Source organism: Myotis brandtii, unplaced genomic scaffold (genome assembly GCF_000412655.1).
Source record: "Myotis brandtii unplaced genomic scaffold, ASM41265v1 scaffold324, whole genome shotgun sequence".
Taxonomy (NCBI): domain Eukaryota; kingdom Metazoa; phylum Chordata; class Mammalia; order Chiroptera; family Vespertilionidae; genus Myotis; species Myotis brandtii.
The window spans coordinates 3166601-3190722 of record NW_005362439.1 but is presented as its reverse complement, the minus strand read 5'-3'; the positions used below and the strand labels follow the sequence as shown (position 1 = coordinate 3190722).

Here is a 24122-nt window from a genome sequence, read left to right as displayed (position 1 = left end):
GGAGGGATGTGGACCGCAGCGTCCCAGGGAGCGCAGGGGCGCAGGGCCGCGCCTGGCAGCTGAGGGTGTTCCGGGACTGGGGCGGGGGCCCTGCGAAATGGCCCTGCTCATCGCGTAATGCCGCGGAGGGATGTGGACCGCAGCGTCCCAGGGATGAGGAAAGCGCAGGGCCGCGCCTGGCAGCTGAGGGTGTTCCGGGACTGGGGCGGGGGCCCTGCGAAATGGCCCTGCTATCGTGCCCATCGCGTAATCGTTAAATGAATGAATGAGTGAATGAGAGCCTGGGAGGGCCTTAGTGGTTGGTTGTGAAGGGCCTGGGCGCCTCACGGCCCGACAAGCACAGCCTGTGCACCTGTGCTCCTACCGGCTTGCTGGGATTTTAACGATTCTGATCGTAGCGCTCAGTCCTTACGCCTGCGTTTCCTCTCCAAAGGTGTCAGTAGAGCCCAGGTATCTTTCCAGCTCTGAAGGTTTGGGGGAGGAGGGGAGGCAATACAATAGCCAGCAGTGTAGATGAAGCAGGCCTTGGCCCTTTAAGGTGGGGGCTCGGTCAACTAGAGTCCTGCTTCTTAGCTGCTAACAGTCTTTGGCTGTTGATATAGTTACCCTGCAATCGTGGTAATTGTCAGGCAGGATTTAAATGTATCCCATTTTGTATCTGGGATAGAAAATTATGCAGGTGATGTCGCCAGGGTGGCTACTGTGTGTTAGAAAACATATTCGCGTTGATAAACCTCCTTAAATAAGTTGGGTTTTTTTTTTCATTCAATATCAATAGAGGGTGAAGTAGTTTTTGCAGAACTTGCCCCAAATTGATGCATGGCTCTAATTTAATTCTCATTGGGAACCAAGGCATCAAATCTTGACCCAGAAAGGCTGCCTGTGTTATTTTATACATAATTATAGTAATTGAAAACTCGTTTTTGGAGAGGTGAACTCCTCCTATCTCCATTTTCATCACCCTGAAAAGTCCTTCTTTGACCTAAAGAGCCAATTTTTAAGCACCAATCTTTTGAAAATTTCAAGAAGTCTAAAAAATTTGGACTTTTCTTAAGTGACTGGACAAACTGTAATGTTTTTATAAAACGTGATGATGAGAAAAGATGAAATTGCTTTATTTTGCCAATATAAATTAAACCTACTTGGTAAACTCATGACAAAAAAAAATATACAAGTATTTAAAGAATGTTCATTCGGGCAATGGCAAGCAATAAATTAAACCTACTTGGTAAACTCATGACAAAAAAAATATACAAGTACTTAAAGAATGTTCATTCGGGCAATGGCAAGCAGATAGTCCATAACAATACACCTTATACTTTATTACTTTTAAGGTTTTGATAATCAAGTACCAGTAAGTTATGAACTTCTACAGCCTATAGCTGAGTTTTAATTACAATAAATTTGAGTACCTTACTGTTATGAACACTGTTCATGGTTTTGGGGAGGCAATTAAAAATAATAAACATCTTTAACAATGCCTTACAGTGGTTCTCAACCTTCTGGCCCTTTAAATACAGTTCCTCATGTTGTGACCCAACCATAAAATTATTTTTGTTGCTACTTCATAATTGTAATGTTGCTACTGTTATGAATCATAATGTAAATATCTGATATGCAGGATGGTCTTAGGCGACCCCTGTGAAAGGGTCGTTCGACCGCCAAAGGGGTCGCGACCCACCGGTTGAGAACCGCTACCTTAGGATATAGTTTAATATCTTGATAGGGTATGAAAACTTTTCTTTATATTGGAGTAAAGCCAGGTTCTCCATTTGTATGGGGCGCGGCTACAGTGTTTTGGACAGGTTCAAGCCTCCGACTAATGAAAGGACAGGGTCCTCTCACTGCCACGTGCAAGTCCCAGCTGGAGGGCAGAGCCTTCCCAACACAAATATAGCCAACAGCTATAGCTGTAAGCTTGAACCTGTGGTCCGAACACATGGCCCCACGTGCCTTGTGATAGAGTTCAGGTGCATGTAGTTGAGTAGGGTTGAAACTCACGAGAACGCTGTAAACATCTTGATCATGCCCCTACTTTGCCTCATGGTATCTGATATAAAATAAAGACACGGCTTGTGGGCGCTGGTGCTGTCTCCTCATCAGGGAGCAGCGTCCCACCGAGACCCAGCTTTCATTCTCTTGCCTGTCTTTTCTTAATCCTTTCATCACCCCCACTCAGGATCACCCTTGACTGTGCTGGCGCAGCACACATTTGACTTAATAGAATCTCATTGGTTCATTCAACAAATATTGAGATTGATGCCCAACGTGTATTAAACGTTGTTCTAGCCGAAACCGGTTTGGCTCAGTGGTAGAGCGTCGGCCTGCGGACTGAAGGGTCCCAGGTTCGATTCCGGTCAAGGGCGTGTACCTGGGTTGCGGGCATATCCCCAGTAGGAGATGTGCAGGAGGCAGCTGATTGATGTTTCTAACTCTCTATCTCTCTCCCTTCCTCTCTGTAAAAAATCAATAAAATATATTTTAAAAAAAATAAAATAAAAAATAAACGTTGTTCTAGATTCTGGGAGTACACTAGTGAACCAGAAAAAGCCAGTAACCTAAGGGAGTTTGACAGTTTTATCTCTCACACACTTTGCTTCTATAATTCCTCTCGCCCAGCTCTGGTTCTTGAACAAAATAAATGCTCAAATACTTTTACTAACAGTGGCTACATTTACTGAATGAATACTCATTGGATGCCACGTTTTATCATTTTTAATCCTCACAACTTTTTACAGATGAGCAACTTGTTCAAGACCACACAACAGATAGAACTTGAATTTGGACCTGAGTTAGTCTGTCTCCAGGGTCTTTGCTTTTAACCTACCGTTCTACTGTGAAGTAATAGGATTTGTTAGGGAGAATTCAGGAGCAATTTCTGGGTTAGGTCTCCCTTGTTAATACTTCTGTCAGAGACATAATGAAATATGGCTTGGTAGTTTTCAGGAAAGATGGAGCAGTTCAGAATATAGTATTTACCATATTGGAGATGGACAGCTGTGACAGTGGGGGGAGTGCACTAAGAGGGAGCATAAAATCTAATCATTAGTGGATTCCTGGTGGTCAGTGTTGAAGAGTTTTGAGATTGTTATACGATTTTCATATTTTTACCTCTAAAGTTCAGAATATGTTACCTAGTTTATTCCTGTCAGGGCAGTTGCCCTGTTTACTTGATGGATCTCAAACACATTAAGCTTATTCTTTTTGACCTTTGAATTTGCTGTTCTCTTCCTGGAACTACCCCTACCTCAAACCAGTCTTTGTATACAGGCTCCACTCAGATCTCAACTCAAATGTCATCTCTTTAAAGAGGCATTTTCTCAGCTCCCAATTAGAGTAGCCCTCCTGATCACTTTTACCTTACTTTCCTTTTTTATTTACTTAGTAGCATTTATTGCTACTTGATAGGTCATTTATTGTTTGCTTGTATATTGTCTGATTTCCTCAGAAATGAAAGCAAAGTGTAGATTTTCCCCCCCTATCTATAAGGCTACCTCGATGCCTCAAATAACACTTTGAACAAAAAAGTGGTCAAAAAATATTTGTTGAACAAAATTGGCCAAAACCGTGATGGTCTTCTCTATGTGCTCAAGTGATAAAGACAATATATAACTAAAGCCAGCTGTGTTACCATGTCTTTGAATGTAAGCAATGTTTCAGCAGACAAATTTGGAAAGTCTTCAACTAAGGAAACTAGAAAAATGATGATTTTAATGTTTGTATCTATTGAGAGGGAAAGTAGATCTGGCTCCCCACTTTTATTGTTTTTAATTTTTAGAAATTTTCAAATCTAGGGAAGTTTTTAGGGGTACTGGTCAAGTATATTGTTGGATTTCCCTCTATTAGAATTTATCTGATATTTTCTCATGCTTAGACTGGGGTATGGAAGAGAGAGGGAAAGACGGAGAGAAACACATCTATTGGTTGCCTCCTGTCCAAGCCCTGACCAGGGCCCAAGCCACAGAGGAGACTGCAACCAAGGTACGTACATTTGACCAGAATTGAACCTGGACCCTTTGGTCCACAGGCCAATGCTCTGTCCACTGAGCCAAACTGGCTAGGGCTAAAGTTCATTCTTTGTGTTGTAAACTACTAAAGGTGATTTTTTACAGAGAGGAAGGGAGAGTGATAGAGAGTTAGAAACATCGATGAGAGAGAAACATCGATCAGCTGCCTCCTGCACACCCCCTACTGGGGATGTGCCTGCAACCAAGGTATATGCCCTTGACTGGAATCAAACCTGGGACCCTTCAGTCCCCAGGCCGACGCTCTATCCAGTGAGCCAAACTGGCTAGGGCTAAAGTTCATTCTTTATGTTGTAAACTACTAAAGGTTTTGACAAATGCATAATGTCATTTATCCACTATTGGAATATCATAAGGATAGTTTCACTGTCCTAAAAATTCTCTGTACTTAACCATTTTCCTTTTCTTTCTCCCCTGTCCCAGGGCAACCACTGATGATTTATTGTTTCCATAGTTTTGCCCTTTCTAGAATGTTATGTAATTGGGAGTATACAATATGTACCCTTTCGGACTGGCTTCTTTCACTTAGCAACATCTATTTAAGGTTTTTCCATGTGTTTTTGTGGCTTGATAAGTCATTCCTTTTTATTGCTGAACTAGAGGCCTGGTGCACGAAATTCTTGCAGGAGTAGGCCTTCCTTCCCCTGGCTACTGGCACTGGCTACCCTGTGGCACCTGGGACCTGGGCTTCCCTTGCAGCCCTGGCTTCGTCTGGAAGAACATTGGCCTAATTAGCATATTATGCTTTTATTATTATAGAAGACTAGAGGCTCAGTGCACAAAATTTGTGCACTCGGTGGGTGCGGGGAGGTCCCTCAGCCCAGCCTGTGCCCTCTAAAAGTCCAGGAGCCCCATGATCGATTGCCCCAAAGAGGTAGGACCCACCTACCGGTAGGATTCCTCAATGGATTTCCCCAAAGAGGTAGGCCTTGCCCACCCAGCCAGAGCTCCGCAATGGATCACTCCTGCAGAGGGAGGCCCCGCCCACACGCTGCAGCACCGCCAGGTAGCCTGGGCCTCCCTCTTTGGGGCGATGGATCATGGGGCTCCGCTATCGATCACCCCAAAGAGATAGGCCCTGCCCATCCAGCCGGGGCTCCGTGATGGATTGCCTCCGCAGTGGGAGGCCCTGCCCACCTGCTGCAGTGCTGCCACGGGGTAGCCTGGGCCTCCCTCTGCAGGGCAATCGTGGAGCCCCCCGATTGATCAATTGCCCCGCTGGCCGGTGGCCTGGGCCTCCCTCTGCAGGGTGATCATGGGACAATGGCCGGGCCCCCAACCAATTGCATCGCACCTGCCTTCGCTGGCCTGGTGCCAGTGGGTGTTATAGTGTGGTCCTCCGGAAGGTTGTCTGGACGGTCGTTCTGTTGTTCGGCCATTCGGTTGATTTGCATATTATGCTTTTATTATTAGAGATAATAGTCCATTGTATGGATGTACCACAGTTTGTTTACCATTCACCTATTGAAGAATATCTTAGGCACTTCTAGTTTTTGACAGTTATGAAAAAGCTGCTCTACACATTTGTCTACAGGTTTTTGTGTGCATATAAATTCATTTGGGTAAATACCTAAGTGTGTGATTGCTGGGTCATATGGGAGAAAGAGAGATAGAAAGAAACATCAATGATGAGAGAGAATCATTGATCAGCTGCCTCCTACACACCCCACACTAGGGATTGAGCCTGCAACCCAGGCATGTGCCCTGACGAGGAATCGAACCCTGACCTCCTGCTGCATAGATTGACGCTCAACCACTGAGCCACGTGGGGTGGGCTCTATGTTTTTCCGCCTTTGTTTATATTAAGTCAAACATCAATTTATACAATTTTCTCCAACTTCCAGAGGAGTTATATCTCAAACATAAGTCCTTTTTATAATGTACTTTTTACTGAGATCTAACTTTTTTACCCTGATAACACTTATTAAGTGCCATAGAAAATATTGGTTTCCATGTTGTTTATTCCTGGGATATGAGACGCATTCAAAGCATAATTCTGACTCAATTGGAATGGTCAGACATTTTTGCATAGATATGATGTCAGATAAGCCATGGTGACTTTAGGTCTCTTCAAACATGATTTTTGTTCTTTTATTGAGATAAGAAACCTTTTTTTGATAATTATATTTCTTAGAGGTTTGTTGGTAAAGTAACTTTTAGATTCTTTCTATAAAGGTGAGAAAAAGTTGAGTAGTTTCAAGTATTTTTTTTTAATATATTTATTGATTTCAGAGAGGAAGGGAGAAGGAGAGAGATAGAAACATCAATGATGAGAGAGAATCATTGATTGGCTGCCTCCTGCACACCCCCCACTGGGGATGGAGCCTGCAACCCAGGCATGTGCCCTTAGCCGGAATCGAACCCGGGACCCCTCAGTCCGCAGGCTGACGCTCTATCCACTGAGCCAAGCCGGCCAGGGCTTCAAGTATTTTTTGAAATGAAATTCATTTGTTTAATGTGGATGCCATTTTTCTCTTTTCAATAATAAGGCTTAAAGTAGCATTTTATTTTTCTGAAAGTCAACTACCAAGAAATAAATCAAAAAAATCTTTTTAGCGGGTATCACATTTTTTTTATTGATTGCTTTTAAAGAGAGAGGAAGGAGGGAGAGAGAAAAAGAAACATTGATTTGTTGTTCCACTTATTTATGCATTCATTGGTGATTCTTGTATGTGCTGTGACCAGGGATCAAACCTGCAGATTCTCTTCTGTTTTACTCATATGCATAGATAATATTTAATAAATCATTTTCTGAACAGTTTCCATTTTGTCTTGTTAAGGAGAATATTACTACCTTAATTTGTTGAATTATGAAGTTTTTACATGTCCAGTTGTCTCTTCATGCTCTAGTAAAGAAAAGAAGCAATAACCAAAATAAGATGAGCTATGTATAGACTATGATATTTGGTAAGAGATCTAGTTATTCAGAAATAGTCTATGCATTTATGACAAAAGATAGAAACCCCCATAATAATAATCTTGAGTTCTGATGTCAGAGACTGGGCTGTACAATCAGTGAATTTTTTTCCTCTCTGAATTTTTAATTCAGTAATAAGCACCGTACTGGATATTATTCATTTGTGTGTATGCACTGTACTATGCTTATTGAGATTATCTGTATTCCTGTGTCAAAGAAAGTGTTGATCATACCTTTTATGATAAATACTTATTCAGTATTCATTTTGTATCATACTCTGAAAGAAAAGCATGAGTAAGATACATTCCAGCCCTTGCCCTTGAGGTGTTCAAAATCTAATGGAAATAGTGTGAAAAACTTAATGGGGATATAATGAAATAATATCTTAATTACCTAACTCAAAAGTATTGTTTACTTAGCCTTGAAGTCTCAAATAAGGGTAACCATCTAAATAAGGGTAACCTGGGTCTGCTCCCTAGTAGAGCTTCATGCCTATCCTTTGGAATCTAAATTTCCACTTGAACCCCTATTTGGGATGGAAGATGTTAGGGCACTTACTAATTGTCTTCAGCTTCACCAACTTGAGTCCTAGACTGGTCTGGTGGTGATTTAAGGCTTTAGTAAGGTGTGTTTTTTTTTGTAGTTTAGGTGGATGAATACAGGCTACACACACACACATACACACACACACACACAAACACACAAACCCTGGTCAGATAGCGCTCATTTGTTTAGAGCATCGCCTAATACAGTGGTTCTCAACCTTCTGGCCCTTAAAATACAGTTCCTCATGTTGTGACCCAACCATAAAATTATTTTCGTTGCTACTTCATAACTGTAGTGTTGCTACTGTTATGAATCGTAATGTAAATATCTGATATGCAGGATGGTCTTAGGCGACCCCTGTGAAAGGGTCGTTCGACCGCCAAAGGGGCCGCGACCCACAGGTTGAGAACCGCTGGCCTAATACAACAAGGTTCCAGATACAAGGTTGTGGGTTCAGGTTCAGGGCACATACAAGAATCAACCAGAGAATCATAAATGGATGGAACAGCACATTGATGTTTCTCTCTCTCTCTTTCTCTCTCTCTGTTCCCTTCCCCCCTCTAAAAATCAAATTAACTTAAAGAACACAAATATATTTCTTGACATATGAAGGAGACACAAAATACAGTCAAACCTTGTAAGCTGAGATCGAGGAAAAATTACTCTTATGAAAAGAAAATTAAAACTCATTGACAACCTACGGATAGCTCAGAAACCATTACTTAGCTCCCTGAAATATTACTAATCCAGTTTCTCCTTCAATTTTCTCAAGAATTCTTCATATTAAATTAGATGAATGAACAATTGTATTTGCACGCAAGGTATATATATTTTTAATTTCAGAGAGAGGAAGGGAGAGAGAAACATTGGTCAGTTGCCTAATTAAACCCCCCACCTTTTGGTGCACTGGAATGATGCTCCAACCAACTGAGCCACACAGGCCAGGACCATGCAAGACTTCTTTAATCTAGATACATAGACTTGTAGTGAATTGTTGGCCAGTTTTTGAAAGAATACATTTTATTCACAAGAAGAGTGCTATTTTTCTATTTCTCCTGCTATTACCTTCCATGATATCTTATATCATTGTCTGGGATTCCTCAGATTGTAGAGAAGGAAGTCAGTGAAAGAGTGAGTGAAGCAGCACAGGCTGCCAGAAATCTTTTCTGGGCCTTTGAGTTGCCATTTGAAGAACACTGCTCAAGTTAAAGAAGTAAGCAGCTTACATAATGGGGGCTACATATTTATACATCCTGATGCTTTGGCTATCTCCTACAGTTTTTTTCACCCTTGGAGAGGGATTAGGATTATGATACTAGGAACTGGTCATCTCCTTTGTTTCTGGGACATTACTTGTGTTGCCACCGAAAAGGAGTTCTTCCCAATTGTGCTGGAGTCCTGGTTGGTCCTTAATTTTGCCTCTTGCCTTAGAAACCCTGTGGGCTCAGCAGTGGTCGGCAAACTGCGGCTCGTGAGCCACATGCGGCTCTTTGGCCCCTTGAGTGTGGCTCTTCCTAAGCCTTAGGAGTGCCCTAATTAAGTTAATAACAATGTACCTACCTATATAGTTTAAGTTTAAAAAATTTGGCTCTCAAAAGAAATTTCAATGGTTGTACTGTTGATATTTGGCTCTGTTGACTAATGAGTTTGCCGACCACTTTTCTGCAGACCTCTGGGGGAAGAAAGGCGGCCCCTTTAAGCAGTTAGCCTTTGCGGGGAGGGCGGGCACTCTGACAGCGCGCTCTGGGCCCCGCCCCTGGAGGAGGGTTGATACAGCGGGCCAGCCGCACCAGTGCCGCCGCCTGCGCGGTATTCCTGCTGATTCTGCTGGAACATTAATGCCCTGACCTCTCCCTGCCTGGGGAGCGTAAGTGTCAAACTGCGGTGAGGGTCTAGCATCCCTTGCCCTTGCCGGAAGCCCTGGTGGACAGAACAGGGGACTTTTCTGGCCTATCAGAGGCTGAGGCGGTGAAAGAGCGTAAACAATGCCGGCTTCAGTGAGCTAAAACCTGGGGCATCTGCTTTACTTCTGGGTGGCGACAGCGGCCCTAGAGTGCTTGTTCGGATGTGCAGTGATTGAGTGGTGCCCACAACCTGGCTTTGCCTCCCCTCGCTCCTTAGAGTGAGGAGAGGGTTGCTTTTACCCGAGTACAGCCTTGTCGAGCTGGATGGGGACAGCTGAATCCAGTGCCTTTGGGCCTTGGATCCTTACCCAGGATTTGGAGACCCGAGTAGCTTCGGGATGAGTAAGCGTTAGGTTTTCACCTACCTTGGTACAATTGAGCAGTAACTCTCAAAGTTGACCCAATTCACAGTCAGGTTTAGATTTCAGCCTCCCCAGAGGCCTGTGTTGTTGTCAGGTCCACCTTTTGGAGACATTGACAGTGATCATCTGTTAGGGAGAGTCCAGTTAACTTTCTTTAACTGATGTGTAGCACGATGTGAAAGAAAGAGATAACTCTTTACCCTTCCTTCTCTCTGAAGGAATTTATGGGAAGCCACCATCCCAGGACTAGAACAGCAAGCACACCCAAGTTTGTTCAGAAAACCTTCTAGAGAAGCCATTTAGATTTCTGATCCCTAATAATACAGAATACTCCAGCAAGAGGATACTTGTCCTTGTTAATGGGAATTACCTGGAGACAGTGATGTTTTTTCAATTAAAGGAAAATCTTGCTATTTTGTTACTGGCTACTTAGAGATTTTGTTTGGCTTGGCCAAATAATAAAAAGCTTAAATTTTATGCCAGTTACATAATTGTTATGCTTCTTTAACCCAGTTATTTATTCCTAGACATGGTTTGAGTAAAGATTCCTAGGCATGTTTGTATATTCTGTTTTGTCCTTGTTTTTGGAACTATTTTCTTTTTTGCAGTGAGACTATCATCATACCTCATTGGTAATTCAAAAGGGTTGATTTTTGAGTGGGCAAAATTTTTCCTTAAACTTCTCTCAGACTCTTTCTGTGCTTCTGCAGTAGCCAGAAGTGAGAGTCTAGGAATGGTAATCAGATCCAAATCTCTTGTATTATAATAGTGAAGAGCTTTTGTAGGTCAAGGACTTGGAAATTAGCCATAAAATAGTTTTGCTGCTTTAAGCTTCTTCCCAAGTAGAAAGCTAAAACAATTTATTTAGTAGCTGTATAATTATTCTTATAGACCAGTGATGGCGAACCTATGACACGTGTGTCAGAGGTGACATGCGAACTCATTTTTTGGTTGATTTTTCTTTGTTAAATGGCATTTAAATATATAAAATAAACATCAAAAATATAAGTCTTTGTTTTACTATGGTTGCAAATATCAAAAAATTTCTATATGTGACACGGCACCAGAGTTAAGTTAGGGTTTTTCAAAATGCTGACACGCCGAGCTCAAAAGGTTCGCCATTACTGTTATAGACTGTCAAGTTATAGGAAAGGACACCATACTTAGACCCTTGGGTGGTGGGAAGAGTAATGGACTGAGAGATAGACATAGGTTCTAGACCCAGCTCTAATATTACTCATGATTTAATCTCTCTGCACTTTACTTTTAGCTGATTGATGCATCAGAAAATTCATAGATTTCTTGAGTCTGTATGTTATGATTGTATATAATGCATATTTAATAGGCAGTTTGTTATTTAATTGAATACAAAACTGAAAAGTCAGACATTTTGAAATTTATTCTTAGTTCTGTCTTTATGTATGACCTTAGAAACATTTCTTTTTTTAAAAATATATTTTATTGATTTTTTACAGAGAGGAAAGAAGAGGGATAGAGAGTTAGAAACATCAATGAGAGAGAAACATCGACCAGCTGCCTCCTGCACACCCCCCACTGGGGATGTGCCCGCAACCAAGGTATATGCCCTTGACTGGAATTGAACCCAGGACCCTTCAGTCCACAGGCCGACGCTCTATCCACTGAGCCAAACCGGTCAGGGCTAGAAACATTTCTTAACCACTGGTCTAAAAATAAACAATTACATCTAAAATTTTTTCAGCAGTAGAGTGGAATATATGGTATTTTAGCTCTTTAGATACATCAGTGGTATAAGATTATAATACTTCTGTAGAACATTTATTTTATAGCTGGCCTCCTTACCTTTGCCTCTGTTTTAGGTTAGAGTAGAACCTGAGAGCTCTGAATAATTTGAAGTTTCTGAATATTTGTAGTATGGACTAGATTGAATGAACCATAGCAAGCATTATATATACTAGAGGCCCAGTGCACGACATTCATGCCCTGCAGGGGGTTGGGATCCCTCAGCCTGGCCTGTGCCCTCTGGCAGTCCAGGACCCCTCGGGGCATGTCCGTCTGCTGGCTTAGGCCCACTCCCCACTGAAGGCTAGTGAGTGCAAGTGGGGAGGACTGCCTAAGCCAGCAGTTGGCCATCCCCCAAGGGGTCCTTAGCACTGCCGTGGAGGCAGGAGAGTCTCCCGCCACCACTGCTGTGCTGCCTCCAGCCATGAGCCCTGCTTCTGGCTGAGCGGCAATCCCGCTGACCACTAGGAGGCAGCTCCTGCATTGAGCGTCTGCCCCCTGGTGGTCAGTGCACGTCATAGTGCAGTGATGGCAAACCTATGACACACGTGTCAGAGGTGACACGCGAACTCATTTTTTTGTTTGATTTTTCTTTGTTAAATGGCATTTAAATATATAAAATAAATAACAAAAATATAAATCTTTGTTTTACTATGGTTTCAAATATCAAAAAATTTCTATATGTGACACAGCACCAGAGTTAAGTTAGGGTTTTTCAAAATGCTGACACGCCGAGCTCAAAAGGTTCGCCATCACTGTCATAGTGACTGGTCGTTCCACCGTTCAGTCGATTTGCATATTAGGGTTTTATTATATAGGATATATATATAGTAGTTCAAATTAATTTTATTAATGATTCTCTTTGTTGGCAATTTTATTCATTCTTTAAGCATCAAGCCTTGCTATGTAACTAAAACTTGGTTTTCTTTGTCTATGTTCATAAAATCCAGATCCCTCTGTTCATCCTGGTGCCACATTTCTAACCACTTGAAGTTCATATTTCTCAAGTATAAAATGAAACCTTTATTATTTATTTTATGCTTTTGTTAATCTCAAAGAAAGATTTTCCTTTACAACTGGTAGAGTGAGCTCTCAATGAAATAACAGTTGAAGGCGGGGTTGGACTGCTTGGGTAATCCCAAATTAGAATTAACTGTTGTCATTCCTCTCTTAACCAAGCACAGATAACAGTGTTTTAAGGCACAATTGGGTAGTTAGGTTTGATTATTAGCCAGCTGCTGATTAGAGATGATTCCCTTTTACCAACTAACTGCATTTTAAATTTCTCTAAATTAAAATGTGTCCTTTTGGAGGCAAATAAACTTGTCTTTTATATATTCTTTCATTTGCTCTTTATATTTTCATTGAGTTAGGTACTCACCAAAATAAATCTTATTATTTATAAAGTGTGAATAGTTTTCACTGTACATGATCTAGAAACCAGATGCTGATAAACTGTAGGAATTTCACCAAACTAGGAATCAAGAAATCTCTTGTAGCCCGGCCGGTGTGGTAGAACAGTCTCCTACTTAAGTGACTACTGCACACATCTGCACTTGTCTGGCATGCATCTCAAACTCATTTTGTCCAAAACTCATCTTTATCCCTCTCTTCTACCCATTTTACATTTACTCAGTAAGGACATTCTTTGACATTCCTTATATCTCTAAAATTCATCCACTTTTTTCCATCTGCATTGCTACTACCCTTAGGTCCAAGCTACCATCATTTTTCATTTAGACCACAACCTTCTAACTTATTTCCCTCCATTGTTACTGCCTTCCAAGCTATTCTTTTTTTTAAAAATATATTTCTTTATTGATTTCAGAGAGGAAGGGAGAAGGAGAGCGAGATAGAAATATCAGTGATGAGAGACAATCATTGATCGGCTGCCTCCTGCACGCCTCCCTACTGGGGTTGAGCCTGCAACCCAGGCATGTGCCCTTGGCCGGAATTGAACCCAGGACCCTTCAGTTCGCAGGCTGACGCTCTATCCACTGAGCCAAACCGGCTAGGGCTCCAAGCTATTCTTTACATTGCTTTTACATTTGCAGTACATGGTCTTTAAAAAATGCAAGTTTGATAGTATATGTAATTTTTTCTACTTAATAATCCTTCAAAGTCTCCTTTTACCTTTGGGATAAAGTCCAAATTCTGTAACATTGTTAATAAGACCCTCTAGGTTTTGATCTTTACTTTCCAGCCTGACTCTACAGCCCCTTACTTTCCTTGTTGCATTTTTACGAGTATACTTTACCTTCGCTTAACTTGTTTCAGTTTCTCAGACCACCATAATAAAAGAAATTAGTATAGGTGCTATGTCTATTTTTAAACTCTTGTCTCCATTTCTGTACTAATCTCTGAATAAGTTTGTGAACCAGCACAAGTCTTCTGACCACAGTATGTGTAGTTCTGAATGGTACTACAACCACATGGATGAATTTTACAAATGAAATTTTTAAAAAATTTTTTTATTGAATTGGGGGAGAGAGAGGAGAGAGAGAGAGAGAGAGTTCTTGTTCCACTTATTTATGCTTTCATTGGTAGATTCTTGTATGTGCCCTGACCGGGGATCAAACCTGAAACCTTTGCATATCAAGACCACACTACTCAACTGAACTACCCAGCCAGTGAATGAAAAAAGCAAGTTATTGAGGATTACAAATAGTATAACATGTATCTAAAGCGCAAAATCAAGTGCAATTAATTTTGTTATTTAGGGATACTACCTGTGACTATGGCATAGAACTAAACAAACTTTAAAAAAGTGCTTCTGTGGGGAGAAGGGTAGAGTAGGAAAGAAATGCACAGGTGCACTAATATTGGTAGTGTTCTCATTTTCAGATTGGATGGTAGGTCAACTTTATTATAATGCTTCATAATTCATGTTGTTTATATAAAAATTAAAGTCTAAATTAATTTTATAATTAACATAATTATGGGAGGGAATAAGTAGAGAAGTGCTTTTTTCCTTAGTATATCAATCATGGAAGAAGACAAAGACAGAGCGAGAGTCCTTGTCACATGCATACACAAATACTGTGTCCATTATGTCAGTGTCTGGGGAGGTTTAGGTATGAAGCAAGCCTTTCGTTTTAATAGAAAGATCATAAATACTAACTTTTAAAAACTCAGACTGTAGCGTAATAGAAGCCATTTCAGAAAGAATAATAAAATGGCATCTAAATTTTCTACAAGGCACTAAAGTTGGATAACCTTTTTCTTCATGTTTCCAAAAGTAACTAATAGGAAAAAAAAAAAAAAGATGAGTATTGTAGTAAACTCATAGAATACCAACAACTGAATATTGTTGTTCACATTCTCTTGGTTGGAAAATGTTTTAAAAGATTCATGGATCCCTAACCGGTTTGGCTCAGCGGATGGAGCTTCAGCCTACGAACTGAAGGGTCCCAGATTCGATTCCAGTCAAGGGCATGTACCTTGGTTGCGGGCACATCCCCAGTAACGGGTGTGCAGGAGGCAGCTGATGAATGTTTCTCTCTCATTGATGTTTCTAACTCTCTATCCCTCTCCCTTCTTCTCTGTAAAAAATTAAAATATATATTTTTTAAAAAGACCCAATGAAAAAAATAAAATAAAAAAATAAAAGATTCATGGAGTGTTTCTCTTTGAAAATGAGATAGGAAAGATTGCTTTTGTAGCTCAAACTTGTGCCAGGAAAGTAATGTTAGAGGTTTTTAACCGAGGCTGCACATTAGAATCACCTTGGGACTTAAAAAAATAATTTATCGAAGTGAAATTCACATAACATAAAACTTAACCATTGTAACATGAACAATTCAAAAGGCATTTTGTACATTTACAATACTATGCAACCACCACCTTTATCTAGTTCCAAAACATTTCCATCACTCTACAGTAAAACTCCTTACCCATTAAGCAGTTTCTGCCCAATTCCCTCTCTCCCCAATCCCTGGCAACCACCGTTCTGAGTTCTGTCTCTATGGATTAATCTGTTATAATTCTAGATATTTTCATATAATGGAATCATACAATATGGGACCTTTTGTGTTCGGCTTCTTTCACTTAGCATCATATTTGTGAACCTCATTTAGTTGTAGCATGTATCAGTACTTCACTTCATTCCTTTTTATGGCCAAATTATAGTCCATTGTGTGTACATACCACAATTTGTTTATTCCATCCATTGATGAACCGGAATGTTCATCACTGGATGGAAAATCTATTGTGAATAGTGCTGCTATGGACATGCATATATGTGTACCTGTTGGAGTACTTGTTTTCAGTTCTTTTGGGTATAAAACTAGGATAGGATGCCCTGGATGGTGTTTCTCAGTGGTTAGAGCATCAGTGACTCAGTGGTTAGAACCCACCCTTGCACCAAAGGGTTGTAGGTTCATTTCCCAGTCAAGGGCACATACCTGGGTTGCAGGTTTATTCCTGGCCCCAGGAGAGCACATACAGGAGGCAACCAATCAATGTGTTTCTCTCACATCAGTGTCTCTCTCTCTCTCTCTCTCTCTTAATCTCTCCCTTAACTCCCTCCTTTCTACTCTCTCTGGTGAAGATTAATAACAACAACAACAAAAAAACACTGGTCCTTCACTATAGAGTTTGAGAAGCACTACATAGTTCATTCATTTTTGTTGCTGTATAATATTACACTGAGTGAATATACCATTTATTCATTATTTTTTATGAACTTGTGAAGTGTTGGAACTTTTGACTTTCATGAACAACAGTGTTATGAATAGCCTTGTATAGGTCTTTGCAGTTGGCATCAATATCTAAGGTAAATACCTAGGAATGGAGTTGCTGGATAGTAGGGTATATGCATCTTCAACTTAAATAATACCATACTGTTTTCCAAACTGATGTACTATTTTATCTCCTGCCATTGCTGTATAGAGGTTTTTTAAAAATATATATATTTTATTGATTTTTTAACAGAGAGGAAGGGAGAGGGGTAGAGAGTTAGAAACATCAATGAGAGAGAAACATCGATCAGCTGTCTCCTGCACAACCCCCACTGGGGATGTGCCCGCAACCAAGGTACATGCCCTTGACCAGAATCGAACCTGGGACCCTTCAGTCCGCAGGCCGACGCTCTATCCACTGAGCCAAACCTGTTAGGGCTGTATTAGAGTTTTTGTTTTCTATTAAGGTTTAACTTCTCTAAAATTTGCTGCTGTTGTTTCACAGGGTCCTGGGGATTTTAGAGGAAGTTCTTAATCAAAGTTCCACTTACTCTAATAAACTTTTGCAATTCAGTCTTTGAGTATTTTACTTTCCCTGGAATATTTCCTACATTTTCATGGAGAAAACAAGTTGTAAAGGAAGAGGCATAAACTTTGAATCTCAGTATGATCTCACAGCCTACCAGTTTTGTTGTTTCTGGCAGGTTACTTAATCTTTGTAAGCCTAGTGTGTAAAGTGGGCAGAATATCTTTCTTTCATGTAGTTGTTCTTAGTACAAAGTGAATCAACATGTTTAACAAGTACTTTGCTCAATGCCTGATTCATAGTAGACATTATCAAGGTATATATTCATTTTAAAATATATATATTTTATGTCAGCCCAGGACTGGGGATGGAGAGGAGAGATAAGCAAAATCCCTTCTATCCTATATAATAAAAGGCTAATATGCAAATTGTCCGTTCAGCCGGGAGTTCAGTTGGGAGTTCGACCAGGGGGTGCCCCTCCCTCCCCGCTGGCCTGGCCGGATCAGCCCCAATTGGGGTGGGCTGGCCAGACCCCACCCCTGAATTAATTCGTGCACTGGGCCTCTAGTGTTATCTATATATGTAAAAGCCTAAGTGACCTAACCATCAGTCGACTGGTTGCTATGATGCGCACTGACCACCAGGGGACAGATGCTCAATGCAAGAGCTGCCCCCTGGTGATGAGTGCGCTCCCACAGTGGGCATCAGATGCAGGGCTCACGGCTGGCAAGCGCCACTGCAGGGGCGTGAGCCTCTCCCGATCGGGACTGACTGGGCATGAGCCCAGGGCAGGCGAAGTGGGGCTGGGATGAGTGGGAGTGGCGCAGTGCCTGGCCCGGGCTCCTCCTGGCTGCATGCCGCTTCGCGCACTACTACATCCCTTGGGGATGTCGGACTGCCGGTTTTGGCCCGAAACTGGCAGTCCAACATCGCCTGAGGGGTCCCAGATTGCCAGAGAGCCCAGGCCAGGCTGAGGGACCCCACCAGTGCATGAATCCGTGCACGGGGCCTCTAGTTGATAATATTGAAAAATTGGAAAAAATTTAAATTCCAACAATAGGATTGATAAAAATGGAATGCTAAACATCCTATTCTCAAATATGGGAGAATGTTTGTGACTGTATTAAAAAAAGATTGCATCCAGCCATTGTGGCTCAGTTGGTTGAGTACCAGGAGGTTGCTGGTTTGATTCCCAGTCAGGGCACATGCAGAACTGCAGGCTCCATCCACAGTAGGGAGTATGCAGGAGGAAGCAAATTTATATTTCTTTCTCATCCATGTTTCTGTTTCTCTCCCTCTCACTTTCTCTCTGTGAAATCAATAAAAACATTTTTTAAAGTTTTTATGTTTGAGAGTATTACAGATGTCCCCCTTATTCCTCCCCTTGCCCCCTCCCACCCAGTTCCCACCCCACTCAAGGCCTTCAACACCCTATTGCCTGTGTCCATGAGTAATGCATATCCTATATAATAAAAGTGTAATATGGAAATGGAGGAATGGCAGGTCAGCGGGGGGTGGGGCCGGCGAACAGGCGGCACCAGGCCAGCCAAGGCGCATGCCAGCAGGCAGAGGGAGGGGACAGTGATGGGGGTGGGCTGCTTACCAGCCAGCTCTGTCCCCAGATCACACACCTGATCGCCTCCGGGAGCGGGCCTAAGCCATTAGTCGGACATCCCCTGAGGACACCCCCCCCCCAAAGTGCACGAGTTTTCATGCACCAGGCTTCTAGTATGCATAGAAGATCTTTGGTTAATCTCTTCACACATCCTAAAAATATTAACTAACAAACAAACAATCAAAACTCTAAAAAAAATTTTTTAATGAAGAAACTAAAGAATATTTTTAAAAAAGGAAAAAGATTTCAAGAGGATTACCCCTCTTCTTTTTTTCATGTATTTTATATACTGTACTAGGGACCCAGTGCACGAATTCATGCACCTTGAAAGGAACTGTGGGCTGCGAAGCTGCGGTGGGCATAGGGGCCAGTCTCAGCCCATCCTCTGTGCCCCTGCCCATTCCCTCCCTCTGTGGCCCCCAGTTCCCTCTCCGCCTGGCAACCCCGCTCCGGCCGCCGCCACTCCCACTCACTGACAGTGCCTGCCCTGCTTGCACCCACTGACAGCGCGGAGCAATTGGGGCCGACGCCAGTAGCGGGTGCAAGCAGGGCCAGCACCAGCAGTGGGTGTGAGTGGCAGCTGCTACCCCGATTGAGCAAGGGGAAGTGGAGAAGTCCTCGGGTGATCAGGGCTGGCAGTTGCTGCTTGCACCCACTGACTGCGCCGAGTGGCCAGCGCTGGCAGTGGGTGCAAGTGAGGCCAGCACCGGCAGCAGGTGTGAGCGCCGGGCGGGACTGCGGCTCGGAGGAGTAAAGAATTTTCAGTAACCACCAGAGGCTCGCACCAATGACAGTGGCCGGCGCCCTACCTTGGTCTGGCGCTCCCACCCTGCTCCACCACCATCCCACCGTGGCCAATGTGCGCCCCCTGGTGGTCAGTGCACGTCATAGCGACTGGCTGTTTGATTGTTCCACCGTTTGTTCTATTTGCATATTAGGGTTTTATATTTAGATATATATAGATATGCATTGAAAAAAGTCTGGAAGGACTCAAGTGGACACACACTTTAGTGTTCATCAAAGTGATGAAATTGTGTTTTAATACTTTTCTTCTTTATATATTTTTTGTACTTTCCAGATTTTCTGCAGTTAGCATAAATGACTTTTATAAACAGAAATAAATGTTACCTAAATGAATAGAATAAAGTTATTAAACAAATGTTGACTGTAAACCTCTCTAACTAAAAATTGTTTAAATATAAGGTTTATAAAGGAATAATTCATTCAGGAATTTAATTTTTTACTAGTTTACATAAATATTGACTAATGTCATATTTGCCATAATTAGATAGAGTTGGGTAGCATTGAGATTTTTCCATATTGATTACTTTCTATAAGGAATTTTAGGTTAACAGTTGAAAGTATGACATTCTTTGAAACTCTTCTCTTACCCCTTTTTAAAAATTGATTTGAGAGAGAAAGGGAGGGAGGGGGGAGAGAGAGAGACATCCATTTGTTGTTTTATTTATTTATGCATTCATTGGTTGCTTCTCTGGGTGCCCTGACCAGGGATCAAACCCACAGCCTTGGCATATCTGGATGAGGCTCCAACCAACTGAACTACCTGACCTGACCTGTCCAGGGCCATCTTCTCTTTCCCTTTTATTAAGAGGCCAAGTAGCTCAGCTCTTCTGTTTTATTCTCTCTTTGTCATGTATCTAAGAAGTTCCCATTGGCGAAATATTTAAGCGTCTTTTTTTTTTTAACAGATATCTGTCCTTTCTAGATTTATTTAGAGTTTTTGATTGACTTTTTTGTGTGTTTACTTTTAAAATGCTCTATTAATGTAATTAAATGGGTATATAAACAAAGAATGGGTTTTAAATTTTATTGGTGCATCATGATAAAGTAAAAATCTGAGAAAAATCATTTTGTCTTAAGAGACTGCTGGATGCTATAATTAATAGGTATCGATTTTTATTTGGCCAGGAATTACTGTTAATTCTAAGGAGAACCTGGAAGCACAATGGGAGATGACAGTGAGTGGTTGAAACTGCCAGTTGATCAGAAATGTGAACACAAGGTGAGACTTTTCTGGAACTCAAATTTCAGTATATTGGCTTGTTTTGTCTGCAGTTATACTGTGTAGTATAGTTAAAACCTGCCCAATGATTACATAGTACAACTGAAAACAACATACTTTTGGAGATTGGGTAGTTTCAGCAAGATGATTCATGTTTGAACTATCACATCTTTAATGCCATATTCCAAAGAAGTAATAATACTTGAATACTTTGTATCCAATTGAAATACATTTATAATGGCCTGTTACGAATTTTAGATGACCCTAGTAAAATATCATAAATACTAAATATTTACAAGAAAAAGTTTATTAGCTAATTTTTAAAAAAAGTATCTTAATTTCCTTAACTCCTTTTTTGTTTCCACTCATGGTGTCTTTTGTTTAGATTATCTGGTATAGGGTAGTTATTTTTCCCTTCCCCTTAATTAACAATAAATAATAATAGTATTATTAAGTTTTGTTTTTCAAAATACGACGTTTCTTTTAGCTGTGGAAAGCAAGGTTAAATGGGTATGAAGAGTCCCTGAAGATCTTCCAGAAAATAAGAGATGAAAAGAGCCCAGAATGGTCCAAATTTTTAGGATTGATCAAAAAATTTGTGACTGATTCCAATGCAGTGGTTCAGTTGAAAGGATTAGAAGCTGCACTTGTTTATGTTGAAAATGCCCATGTAGCAGGAAAGTAAGTAGTTTCTTTTCAACTATTCTGTTAAAAAAAAACCCTGTCTGGTGCTACCTGGATTAATCTATGTATATTTATGGATCACTGTTCTTAGTTATTAGCACTTTTGGAATATATTCATTTTCTTTCATAGTTCCTTGATACTTGCAGGGCTTTGGGTGTTTTGTTTTGTTTTGTTTTCAGTCTTTATCTGTTCTCAGAAGCACATGAGATCTCTAAAGGGGAACAAATTAGAAATCAGATCTTGAGTTTCTACCTTAAGTTTTGATGAACAAGTAATGTTTTCTCCTTTTGAGCCTTTCCTTCTAGACTAAGAAGGAAAATCTTCAGTAACTTTTAGAAGAAACTGAGAGTTTGTTAGCAAAGAAATGATCAGAATTTCACTGAAAATATTTGGGCATTACAAAAAAGTTTTTCTAAGATCCCAGCTAGGTGATCTTAGAATCACACCTTTCTTCCTGTGACCATTAGGCATTTTTATCTCTTAGGAGAGGCAATGCTAACTAAACGACCTCTGTGACTCTCAGCTTGTTTGACTTGAGCTACGAATGGTAGATGTTTCTAGTGACTCCTCTCCCCCATACCTCTTAAACCTGATTTTTCTAACTCTAATCTTTATGTCATTGAAAGGAGCCCTCTCCCCACACACATACACCCACAAAAGGGGGCCATTGACTTAATTGCACAAGAAATATATACTTGACTTACTTCAAAGATTATACTAATAAAAACAATCATAATTAGAGAGTTTTGTTAACATCACCAAGTTTTTCTTGCCATTAGTAAAGTCATTCCTTTTTTTAATTTCATTTTCTTCTGATACCAGAAACTTTTTTTACAAGTGCTACATGTAATTCCAGCCCACTCAATTCCTCCAATTTCCAATAGTACAAGTTTTATTTAATTTAGAAGAGATTCAAAGCAATAAAGTTACTGTAGTCTTACCAAGGAGTTGAGAGCAGCCTTTTATTACTAAAGGTGTATATCCATTCCTTCTGTGAAGAAATGCCCTTAAGAGGTGTTTAAAATTATTATTTTTTTAAATTTCACAAAATCGAGAACTTCGTAATCCTACTTTTGTATAATATATCTGTGTGTGTATAGAAAGATCTGGAAGTGGTGGAATTTCAAGGGATTTTTGTTTTCTTGTTTGAATTTTCTACATTTATAAACAGTCTATGGTTCTGTGTTATTGTCTGGTGTGAATGTCTTAAACCTTTTCACTTTACTCTTGTGTAATAGAACCTTGAGACCAAATGTTCAATCCTAGTTTTTTAATATTTTCAAACATAAATTTAAAAATTTAGAGACTCATTTAAGCATTTTAAAAAGTAACTGTGTATCTCCCCCCCCACACACACACATTGCCTTACATGACCTTTTCTAGCTCTTCCTACTAAAGGTGTGTTTTTGTGTGTGTGGTGTTGTTTATAATCTATATTACAGAACTACAGGAGAAGTTGTATCAGGTGTTGTAAGTAAAGTGTTCAACCAACCCAAAGCCAAAGCCAAGGAGCTAGGTATCGAGATTTGTCTGATGTACATAGAGATTGAGAAAGGAGAGACTGTGCAAGAAGAGCTCCTAAAAGGCCTGGACAATAAGAACCCCAAGATTATAGTGGCCTGCATAGAGACCCTGAGGAAGGCCTTAAGGTAAGACCTTTTCTTTTTGCATTCGTTCTATTAACTAGGGTGTCTCAGTTGAGTTTGAGTTCCTGGTTTAAACAGAAATAAAAACTGCTAGACTTGACTTGGCTCCATACCCATCAGGAAAGTGACTTAGAAAAGCTGAACTCATTCCTCGAGTGTGGCACTTTGTATTTAGTAATTTTAGCCTTCAAGTGTGTTGCATAGTTATTTTATTTAAGTTTCTTTCTTTTTCTCTCTTTCTCTTCCCCTCTCTCTCTCTCTTTCTTTCTTTCATAGTAGGTGGCTTTATTTTTTTGTGGGTTTGTTTTGTTTTGTTTTTAATCCTCACCCGAGGATATTTTTCCATTGATTTTAGAGAATGGAAGAGAGAGGGAAAGACAGAGAAATATCAGTGTGAGAGAAACACATCTATTGTTTGCCTCCTGCGCGCGCCCTGACCAGGTCCTGGGCCAGGGAGGAGTCTGCAACCAAGGTACATACCCTTGACCGGAATTGAACTCGGGACCCTTTGGTCCGCAGGCCGACGCTCTATCCACTGAGCCAAACCAGCTAGGGCTTAAATTCCTTTCTAATGAAGATGAACAGGGAATGTTTCTGACCTGTTCTTAGATAATGAATTAGCCTTTTTGTTGAAAAGCACTCCTCGGGGTATTTGAGCAGCTCTTTATCTGACATAAATTTATGTACTTTGAAGTGTTGGCTATCCACAGTTTGTTGGCTAAGGTAGACCTTTGTTTAGGTGCCTTTTTATAAAATAGAAGCAAATGCTATATGCCTTTAAACAGAAGTACAGCAATAGCAAATAGAAAATAACTTACTCTTGTGTAATAAGTTATTTTCAGCCTTAGAATTTGGTGGTGAAGTTTTTCATGAATAAGTGGTTGTAATTTGCTGTGAAAATCTGAATTAGACAAACCACTAGATCTGATTTGGCAGTCCTTATGTGATATCCTATCCCCCAGACCATCCACGTGAGATACTTTAGAACAGCGGTCACCAACCGGTGGTCCGCGGACCGCTGGTAGTCCACGAGGTCCAAAAGGTTGGCTACCGCTGCTTTAGAAAACAGCTCTACTGAAACCCTAAATGTGTGACCTACGGAAGTGAACATCATCTCAACTCAACTCTCTTATAATTTTGTATATAACCTACTTCTTGGAGAAAAGGCTTCCTTTGGTGTTTATCTTACATAAAAGTATCAAAATGTTTAAATTTTGTTAAACTATCTTCAGTTTATGTCTTAAACTTACGTTGTCTTTCATTCGGTTCATAATGTTCTTTTATAAAATTTGACTTTCACTTAGATTCTTGTGAAATAAATGTTTCCTCATGTCTAGCCTATTATTATAGTACTAGGGGCCCGGTGCACAAAAATTTGTGCACTCAGGGGGGAAGGGGGGGTCCCTCAGCCCGGCCTGTGCCCTCTCGCAGTC

General features: G+C 40.8%; 1 protein-coding gene across 4 annotated transcripts in view; it reads left to right on the top strand.

Annotated features, from left to right (window-relative positions):
- Window positions 1-24122, top strand: part of CKAP5 (cytoskeleton associated protein 5) — a 116478-nt gene that overhangs the window by 19246 nt on the left and 73110 nt on the right. For 2 of the 4 annotated variants that reach the window (XM_005870798.2, XM_005870795.2), the window contains exons 2-4: window positions 20265-20358; window positions 20846-21039; window positions 22486-22692. In XM_005870798.2, coding sequence (XP_005870860.1) covers window positions 20302-20358; window positions 20846-21039; window positions 22486-22692 — 458 coding nt within the window. In that variant the 5' untranslated portion in view covers window positions 20265-20301. Of the gene's footprint in view, window positions 1-426; window positions 451-9272; window positions 9356-20264; window positions 20359-20845; window positions 21040-22485; window positions 22693-24122 lie in introns of those variants that run through there. The other 2 variants (XM_005870797.2, XM_005870796.2) reach the window with 2 other exon arrangements.